The sequence below is a fragment of the Corvus moneduloides genome, chromosome 10, assembly GCF_009650955.1.
Source record: "Corvus moneduloides isolate bCorMon1 chromosome 10, bCorMon1.pri, whole genome shotgun sequence".
NCBI lineage: Eukaryota > Metazoa > Chordata > Aves > Passeriformes > Corvidae > Corvus > Corvus moneduloides.
This window is the reverse complement of record NC_045485.1, coordinates 21,075,483-21,085,794: the sequence shown is the minus strand read 5'-3', so window position 1 is coordinate 21,085,794 and position 10,312 is coordinate 21,075,483. Positions and strand designations below refer to the sequence as shown.

The window sequence follows — 10,312 nt, the reverse complement described above, 5'->3', positions numbered from 1 at the left end:
CCCGGCTGCTGCTGTGTGGCTGCTCCATCCCCATCCCAGGGACACCTGCAGGCCAGGGGCTGCTCTAACCCAACACTGACAACTGACCCAGGCTGGTTAAAAGCACTTGTTTATTGGTTACAATATCAACTCATGGCAACATCTTTCACTGAGCCACTGTACAAATACAAAGAAAAAGATCCATCGTGGAAAAAAAAAAAGCTATAAACAAAGTTCATAGCAAGTGATTTTTTTGTCACAGGGAAGTCTTTTTTACAACAGCACTGTTAAAGAACAAATGGCACAAGTCCCTGGTTTTTTAATAGCTTAAATAAAAGCTTTAAGACTGTTTCTGAATACATACACAATCCAAAGGCAGTGCAGAATCACTTCATAATTGGTAACATTACCAAAGTTTTCCAAAGTAGTCAGCAACAAGTAAAAACAAAACAAAACAAGCTGATGAGAGATGCTGGGAACTAAAGGCAAAGTAAAATTAAGCATGTTTAGAAGCACTTTGTTTTGGACTCCTTTGGATGTAATATGTACTACAAGTGTTCAGATGCTTTTATTTAAAAAAAAAAAAGAAAACACAAAGAGAGCACCATTGTGTAAGTAAAACAAAGGCTTGAAATACCTAAGACTATTCCACCGAAGTCCATATTAGTTAAAACCTAAACATACTGTGTGGTATAAGAATGTCAGGCACATGTAATCTGTTATCAGTTACATCAATTAGTAACACTGTTCACACATTTACCATAACAACACTGCATTAACATTCTGCATGTATTTTACATAACCAGCAATTGGATAAAAGGCTCTGGTGCCTCTGAAGTGTAGGAGGAGTGTGACCAGCATGCATGCCAGAGTACTGGATACACAGTGCACCATCAACCCATGCTAAGTACTTGTACAGGAAATGCTATCTCAAAACCAGCCATTCTGCTACACAACCATTGATACCAACTAGTCCAATTAGCCAAAACTCTCACCAACATCTTAAAGCACAGCACTAAACCTAGTGGAGGTGACAGTGTCCCCAGAGAGGACAGACTACAACTCTTGGAATGTTTTCACAATGTTTTCATTCCACCTTGAAGTAATTAATGTGAACTTCATTGTGGGACAAGCAGTTACACAACTGAAGTAAGGAGTCAGCTACTTCCAACCCATGCATTACAGTAAGGACACACTGGGACCTGCTGCTGCTCCGGCTCAGCTTTGCCAGGGCAAGGTCAGGCCCTGTCCTGCGGCAGGAAAAGCCTCTTTAATCCATGTTCCCTTTGGAATGGTACAAATCCTGTCACTACATGGAGCTGTCAGCTCTGCCAGCACTGCCATGGATCTGCAGTTCAGCACAGCAGAGGACAGCAGTGTTTGGAAGGAAAAAGGCTGGAGACAGATGGAACCAGGCCACATTACTGAAGTACACGAGCAAACATCAGCACGAAGCCACAGCAGCTTTCTGTGGTTTCCAGAATCTCAACCGCTTTCTCCACCAATAAATAGCCATCCAAGGCTAGATGGGAACACACCCAGGCTGGGCACTTGCCTGAAGGGAGAACTCTATTGCAAAGTCAAATCACATTAAAAAATGCTGACAAATTACCAAAATAAAATAAATCTTGTTACACCAAACACATGGTTCTGCTTCCCGAGCCATAACCGATTGCCTTTAGAAGAGAGGCTGGGCAAGAGTTACTCTGCCACTGTTTGGCACAATGCTCTTGGTTACTCCAGTTCTGTAATGACACAACTTATTTGAAATTCAGCTAAGGATGAAGTTTGGCTGCAAACTTTTAAAGCCAGTGAAGATGTGCCCACTCATGCTGCAAGACCTGCTGTGAGTCTGCTGTCACAGTGCGGAGTCAGAAGTCACACAAGCTGCACACATGGGCCCACAACAACTGCAGGCACACACCAGTTTCTTTGAAATTCAAAGCTGGGGTAAAACCTTTTAAGTAAAACCTATCAAGGGTCATTTTATTTCCTTCCTTCTTTTAGGAGGAGTTTGAGCTTCTATCATAAAAGCCACCTCCACTTTAGCTGGGGCATCAACCTCAAGAGGTCCCTGCCAGCCGTTTGAAAACGGAAATGCCACAGCTTCACTCATTCCGTGGCATCACCCAGTATCTGTGGTACTGGAATCTGCTTGAAAACTAACCCACAGCCAGGGCAGCACTGGAACAGCAAACGTCACCTGGGCAGGATCTATCACAGGCTTCCTACAAGCTCCAAAGACACACCAGACGCCGTTTCCCCCGTTGTGCTCAGGCTGCTCCAGGTCTCGCGTGTACCGACACTGGAGCCCCTCAGCCCTGGGGTGACCGAGGAGCAGGGGCAGGCAGAGCTCTGTGATGCCGCTGGACACCTCAGCAAGTAGTTGGCATTCCTTAGTATTTATTTTAAAAGCAGCTGAATCCAAGAGACAAAAGCCATCCAACAATGACAGTGAAGTTACTGGCAGTAATACCTGTACAAGAGCCACTATCACTGTGACAGGCTACCTGAACTGGTAAGAAGAGTTATATACAGCTGTAAAATTGGTTTTGGACTTTCACAAGTAGAAACCAGTTTTAATACCAGAATGTAAAAATGGCACCGGTCTTGGCAAAGGTGTTGACTAGGAAATTGGTTCAAAACACACTTCTACGGAAAAAAATTTTTTTAGAAAAAGAATATTTTCTTAAAATTCCTTAGTAACAAATTTCCAGAATGATTCACTCAAGGCAGCTGTGAGTTAAAAAAAAAAAAAAAAAATCAAGTGCACCGCTAAAAAATAAACTGAGTCTACAAGATCCCAAAGAGCTGCTCACTTAAGAGAGTTACAAGAATTCCATAATAGTTCTGTTAATGCAGAGAGATCACAAAGCAAAATGCTGAGGAATTCCTGTGAGACACAATACAGTGGGATTTTGGTCCTACACCACAGGCTGCTGTTAGGAAATGTTCCTTCTCCAGTATAAGAAGCGCCTTTTTTCTTATTTTAAAAGTGAATTTACCGTGATTGACTGGTACATTTTATTGGCACCTTCACCATTATAGACATGGCAAGTTTACAGGCACAGTCTGGAAGTACTGAAATTTAGGATTAAAAAAATACCAGAACCTTGACAAAAGTCATCTCAGCCAGAAATCCATTTGGATATACTACAGGATTCTGGGCCCTTCTCTTTACTACCTGACCCAGACTCCCCATCAGTTCCAATGGATGATGACTAATACCATCTTCCAACCTGGTGATTTAAAATTCACGTTATTTTTAAAATAAGTCACTTAAGAGAAGCCAATAGACTTAATCCCCCATTCCAAAATAGCCACAGACGTTCAGATTCCCAAGGGAACATCCACTGTGAGTGCAGACATGCTGCCAGGCACCAAAAAGTGAAGCAACCTTCCTGGGCAGTTTCAAATGGGTATCAGTCACTTGATTTTCCTGTCTCTGCACTGAACTACACTTAATCAGATTTCTCACCAACTGACATCAAAATCAGAATCAAATCAGCAAAGGAGCAGAAATGGCTATTTACGGTGTCGGAGCTGCAGGACAGCTGGCATCTAGAAACACCCATGGCACAGCCCTCAGGGACCACACAGAACAAGCACACCCTTAAGGTTATCCTGGGCAGTTTTCAGGGGTCACACAGGTGCAGTTAAGTTACACAATTCCTGGTAATTCACACTGCACAGAACTGACAACAAGCACTTTTGGCTGTGGTGTGCTTTGGCAACCCCTGAATTTGGAGGGGAATTACAAGCAATTAACTGCACAGTTAAATCCTCTTTAGGAATTTAAGCAAAGTCCTCCTGAAATTCTCAGTTGGTGTGGAACGAGCGAGCTCTGCAGAGACACTGCTCTGGGCTCTGAGCAGCAGCCAAGTCACTGAGTGCAGATCAGCTGGAGCTTGTGAAGGGCCAAGCCCACCCATCTGGCCAGCACTGAGCTGGCCAAAGGGAAAGCACTCAGCATTTGGCTTCTGTACCCACAGACTGCCTGGAGTAACTGATCAAAATCCTGCAGGGAGGAAGCTAAAACTTCTGGATTTATTTTATTTTCCAATTATTTCTGCTGTTGGTGCAAGTCTACCTGGCATTAACTCCTTGGTGTTTGGAGGTCATGACTGCCAATGGATGAACCAGGAACCACTGGCTTGAAGGAAGAACCCCCCTGATCAAAAACAGGCAAGCAGGTCAAGAAGTGAGTGAGTAAGGCGGTAGGTATTAACTGGGAGTCTCCAGGGCCTTTAAAAAAAAATCAAATGCCTTCCATTATAAAAAACACATACATACCATTGGCTTCACTTTATCTACAGTAAATTCACAAAAACATTTAAAACAGCAATCTAGTTCACCCACTACAAAACTCAGAAGTGACACCTCGGGTTAAAAGCAAAGCTATAAATGTAGTTCCTTAAAAAACGCAAACATATTTCTTTACATACAGACAAATGTTACATGATTGGCTGCTATAATGTGTATATTCTGTTATGTACAAAAAAAAGTACAGGATTAGCAGACTGAGCACAAGCAAAAACCCTTCAAGGACAATCTAACCAAACCACCAAAAACAAAAAGACTGGCTCTTAGTTTGTCGGTCACCATGATTATGTGTGCTGGCCCCTTTTAAAAAGTCAGTGATTTCTTCCCCCCTCCCCTATTTCTTCACTTGATTTTTTTTCTAGTTTACAGAAAGCCTTTTTGTGTAATAATCAGTGAATAGAAAAACTTCACCTGCAAATACAAGGTAGAAATGTTATTTCACAGCTATAGGCTGCAGCATTGATCTCTCCAGATCTCAAATGGAGAATGTACATGTTTGGCTCCCAGTTAATTCCAGATTCTGAGAAAACTGTCCCAAGACCCTGTAGCTACAGCCATGCCGTCATCAGTAACACCTAAACAGCTGACACGGTTGTCATGGCCAGCCAGGACACCTGGAAAAGAAGAAGCAATGGAAGTTTAGTGTCTGCAGGATATTAAGGACTTCAGTTGTTACTCTGCTCTCCCAAGCAAGTCTTAAATTTACTGAAAAAGATGCAATGCAAGATCTTAATCCTCCTTTTTGTTTTTACCCTGAAGAACCATATAGGCTGTAACAGCCTTATCAAGAAACCCAACAATAAGGTATGTAAAAATATGTACACACAATATTGCCTCCATTTTTCTCTCTGCCCTTATGACTTCTCCTTCCTGTCCCAAAGATGTCCTCCTCCCTAATCAGGCTCTCTACCGGTTTTCCCCCCTTTTCTGCCATGGTGTCCACAATTTCAGCCATCAAGCGCTTCCAAAATCGAATGTGATGTCTCCTGACAAAGCCCTGGATACATTAACTGCCTTGAGTTTCCTAAGTTTTGCAATCCCTAGGGATTGCAAATCCCCCATATATTGTGACAAAGAGAAGAGCAGCATCATCCTGCCTCCTTCCTGCTTTGGTTCTGCTTTCCCTCTACCCCTTCTTGCCCTTGTCTGCTCTCCCAAGGTTCCCCATCCCGGTCTCACAGAACTAAGGAAAAGGATCTATTTTCAGTCTGAACAGCAGAACTGATGTTCAGAACAGAACCAGGCCCCAGCATTTAAGTTACTGTATGAAATGAGAAAGAAATAGCTGTGCTATAAACATGCTGTGTCCTGACCAGTAACTAAGTCAAGGACCAGAAGTTTCCACTTCCCCTCTTTCCCAACAGCAGGGTTTGCAAAGCAAAAAGACTCCTGTAGCTACATGTGAATTACTGCCACTCAAGGGTGCAAAAGTCAATGCAAACGTGTAATTTTGCACTACTTAATTCCATAAATTTCAGTGAAGTACTTTTTCTGTAGATGCAGTTTTGGAGGGCATTCCTCAGCCTCAAGAACTGGCATCTCCCAGCACACAGATCTGTAAAGCCCTAGAACAGGCCTGTTCTCCTGACTCATTTACTGCTCACGCCACGGAGATGAACTGGAAGCAGTGTAACTTCTGGAAGATACAACGAAATGCAATAAAAGGATGCCATTCCAAGAGTGTTCAAAGGAACCAAGCAGATTCCACACCATCAGCACCAGCACTGGCAATGCCCCGGCTCTGCATTCTGCAGATTTTGGCTATGCAGGCCCTGGAAGAGCTGCCAGCAGTCGGGTCCTCACCTGCCCTCTCCCCTTTGAGGGTGTCCCACACGTTGCAGTTGAAGTCGTCGTAACCCGCGAGCAGGAGGCGCCCGCTCTTGGAGAAGGCGACCGAGGTGATCCCACAGATGATGTTGTCGTGGGAATACATCATCAGCTCCTGGTCGGCGCGCAGGTCGAACAGCCGGCACGTGGCGTCGTCAGAGCCGGTGGCAAACGCGTGTCCGTTGGGGAAAAACTGCGAGGTGGAATGGAGAGACAAGGCTTTGACAGCAGAAAAACACACTGGTCATGGGTTAGTTTAACAACACCACAGGATTATTTTACCAGGGTGACCAAAGGCAGAATGTTTTATTTTGAAGAAATATCTGCATGTTAAAAAAATGCATGTACACAGCTATGCAAGGGAGCACCTCTGGAACAGCACTGGGGACGCCTGAGTGACTGGAATTGTACCCAGTTCCTGCGTGTGCTGTAACAGGAGTCACAGGGGATGCCACTGACTCCTACAAAATGGAGCAAACCCCAGTTTTGCACATCCTGGCTGAAGTGGAACACAATGTTCCATCCTGAGCTGGCCAGCCAGGTTGGCTGAGCCAAGACAGAAGACTGCAAACAAGCAATCCAATTTCCTAAAAAAATCTACTCCAAATCCGAGTTATTCTCTCAACAGCGATATTGATTGAAATGGGAATAGAGAGAGCCCAGCACATCTCAGGGTCCAGGTCTAAGTATAGGAACTGCATTTTTGTACTGGTCATGTGTTTGGTATTTTCTCAGCCTTAACAATTTTTCATGTTTATCAAAAACAGATGCAGCTTCGACTTAGATTTCTTTCCCTGTTTTCCAGAGCTTGGACCTTGCAGATCAGAACATAGTGTTACTATGACAGAGAGGAAATATAATGTAGTTTCTAAATATTACCAAATTATTCCAGGGAATATCCAACATCAATACTGATTTTAACTTTGCCTTCCAGAATATTTCACTGGAAGCTCTTTTTGTTCAACAAAAATCTATAAGATGAGGATGGCTTAGCTGTGTTGCACCCTCTCAGTACACTGCATTTATCTACAATTTTCAGTTTTTAACACACTGCCATGCTTCAAAAAGTTTCCCTAGTCCATTCTTCTTAAAAAACAGTGATGTCTCAGTTACTGAATAAAAACACAGGTGAAACTATTCCTGGAACAGCGCAGTACATCACAGACAATGGCAATAATAATTCAGTTATAAAGTAGATTTTAAATTATTACACAACCTTCTCCATTACATACATTTTAACATTCTCTATCCTAACTAATTGATTTTAAATCAAGGTAGCTCAGTAGAGTCTAAGCTGAATTCATGCAAATGTAGCCTTTATCTTCCCCCTTTCTTCCCACTTGGAAACAGGAGGATCACTTACACAAACTGCATTAATGTCTGACACGTGCCCTGTGAATGACTGCCTGCACATTCCATCGCGGATATCCCAAAGCTTCGAGGAGGCATCGCAGGCACCCGAAACAAAAGTCCTCATGTCTGGACTTAGAGAGAGGCTCATCACATCTCCAGTGTGCCCAGTGAACGTGGTGGTCTGCTGGCCAGTTTCAATATCCCACAAAGCACTGTAGATAAAGTGACACCATTAACACAATGTCCCTCATTATCTCAGAGTTCGAGAGAAAAAAAGAAGAAAGAAGGGGTGAGGAAAGGCCAAGAGAGCTCAAAAACTCACCAAGTGGTGTCTCCTGAGCTAGTGACAATTTGGTTGTCATCTAGGAAGCGACAACAGGACAAGTATCCTAAAAACGAAACAGTTATATAAGGTTTTCATCCAAGAGCAACGACTGAAGGTTAAAATGCAAGAACAGCATCCAAGTTCTCCCACAGCCAGTCCATAAGCACCACAAGCATTGCCCTGCTCAAAGCAGGACTGTATCCCTTGGTGCAGCACCACACCCAGGTGAAGCAAGAGCACAGCCCTACCTGTGTGCCCTGGCAGCTCCCGGCTCACTCGGACATTGCCCTCCCTGGTTTTCAGGTTGTAGATGGAGCAGATGTTGTCCAAGCCTCCACAGGCCACGTAGTTGCCGGAGGGAGCATAGGCACAGGTCATCACCCAGGAGGACCTCAGGGGGATGGCGTGCATCTGCAGAGACACAGCTCGTCAGCAAGGCACGAACGCGGGCCGCGGGGCAGAGCACACAAACACCGCGGGCACAGGACAGCCCCAGAGCCAGCAGTTGTTTGGGTTTACAGCGTCTTACATACAACTCATTTACACATCCTCGGGCTACAGATACCAGCAGTATCTGCAGGGTACATACACAAAGCTTCAGTACATTACTTCATAGCAAAGCTATTGTAAACTTCAGCATTTGCAACATTTGTTCATTCTAGTTAGATTTCTCTGTCCAACTTTTTTACATCTTTGAACTATAGGTTGTAAGACAGGATGGCTGTCCCCATGGAGACTGGACAGTGTACAGAAGCACAGCTCCACTCCACACTACCTAAGCTTTCCCCCAACAGCTGTTTTTCTTCCTTCTCTTTTCTCTGCCCTCAAACCCAAAGCACTCTTGTAAATTCTAAGGTTGTGTATTTTTACAGCTCAAAACCAAGTTAGTTTCAGAAACAATACCACACAGGCAGAGAGCTACAGCTATTGCCCCAGCAAAGTCAGTGACAATGTTACATATTACTATGTCATTAACTATTGCTTCAGACACAACAGACCTACAACATATCACTAGTGCTCAGCTAGCCATGAAAGGAACAAAAAGAGATTATGAATGAGAAAGACTGCTTTTGATTTTTCACTTGCAACCATAGGAAAAAATAGACACAAGCCCACTCAAACACACAACTTATACATGAATTATTGATAAGGATTATAAATAACTACCTTATTTGTTGTATAACTATCCCAAATAATTAATTTTCCATCTTGAGAAGCACTGACTAGTAGCCTAAATATGAACACAAAATAAAATATGTTAATATAAAACAAACAAAAAAATCTCAAAATAGACATACATCATGCATGAGTATCAAGTGAGTCAGAAGTTTCATAATTTTTTACCCTCTGCTTTTTCATTTTTATTGGAGGGGTGCATTTGTTGGAAAAAGTCTGCAAAGATCTAGATCTCCATATTACCTGACAGGAATCACATGGAGACTCATGATTAGAAATGAATACAAGCAAACAACTTGCTGAAAACACATTTTATGAACTCTCTCCACAACTGCTTTCATTATTCATGTAACTACGCAGTTACACAAAAGCAAATAAGGATTTAGGTGAAAATAAATCTTGGGAACAGATTCTAGGAGAAGGCAAAATATCTATAGCAAGGACAAGCAAAATACCTCTTCTCTCAACCCCCCACCAGTGGTGGTCTGTGATCCCCTGCAAGGGCAGCAACACCACTCCACGAGGCTGCCAGGACCTGACATTAACCTCAAGGTGCCAATCTCATCTCCAGCCCTTGACTGGCAGGTTCCAGGCTCCCGTGTACAAACCTGGAGTCAGATCCCCAGTGCATGGCATAGATTTTGGCTAAGTGACCTCTGAGCGTGCGCCGGGTTCGCATTTGGATTCGACCCACCGAGTCCAGACTTGTTGTGATCTAAAAATAAATAAAACAAACCCCTGAGATACTGGGAACTATTTTTAATGTACAAGATAACAAAAATACATTTGAACTTTGATAGAACATTATCTATCTTGGCACACAACAAAAACCATAAAAAAATAGGATACTGGTGTACACCCAGCAACACCGACACAAACAGATTTTATAGACAGACACAACACACTTCACAGTGGCTACAATGAACTTCAGGAAGCTCTTTTAAAATACTTCTACATTATACTAAGACTATTTCAGATTATTAAATCTGAAAGTTTGCAATTTAAACCAATGAAAGAAAATGCTCCAGTATTTACTGCACTGTTACTTTTTAAAGCATGGCAGAACTTTACATGCAAAATAATTCTGTTTCAAAAACACTGCTAAAAATGTTTATTTAAGTCTTTCTAAGTATGTTTAACACAATAAACATACTCTACTTGAAAGGTAAACTGGAAGCAGGATCCATTAAGATGGTGGGGGGGGTTTGACTAGTTGGGGTTTTTTGCTGTTTTGTTTATTTGGGTTTTTTTGGTGGGGCTTTGTTTGGTTTTAAATAATTGTATAAATACACATCCATTTCCAAAAGTTTCTTTCACTTTATTCTTTCA

At 42.8% G+C, this 10,312-nt stretch overlaps 1 protein-coding gene across 3 annotated transcripts in view; it reads right to left on the bottom strand.

The window, feature by feature from the left end:
- Positions 1-93: 93 nt before the first annotated feature.
- Positions 94-10,312, bottom strand: part of GNB4 (G protein subunit beta 4) — a 59,774-nt gene continuing 49,555 nt past the window's right edge. For all 3 annotated transcript variants that reach the window (XM_032119363.1, XM_032119360.1, XM_032119361.1), the window contains exons 4-10: positions 9,592-9,698; positions 8,975-9,038; positions 8,056-8,218; positions 7,805-7,871; positions 7,493-7,694; positions 6,106-6,322; positions 94-4,916 (exon numbers count right to left, since the gene is read on the bottom strand). In XM_032119363.1, coding sequence (XP_031975254.1) covers positions 4,810-4,916; positions 6,106-6,322; positions 7,493-7,694; positions 7,805-7,871; positions 8,056-8,218; positions 8,975-9,038; positions 9,592-9,698 — 927 coding nt within the window. In that variant the 3' untranslated portion in view covers positions 94-4,809. The remainder of the gene's footprint in view (positions 4,917-6,105; positions 6,323-7,492; positions 7,695-7,804; positions 7,872-8,055; positions 8,219-8,974; positions 9,039-9,591; positions 9,699-10,312) is intronic.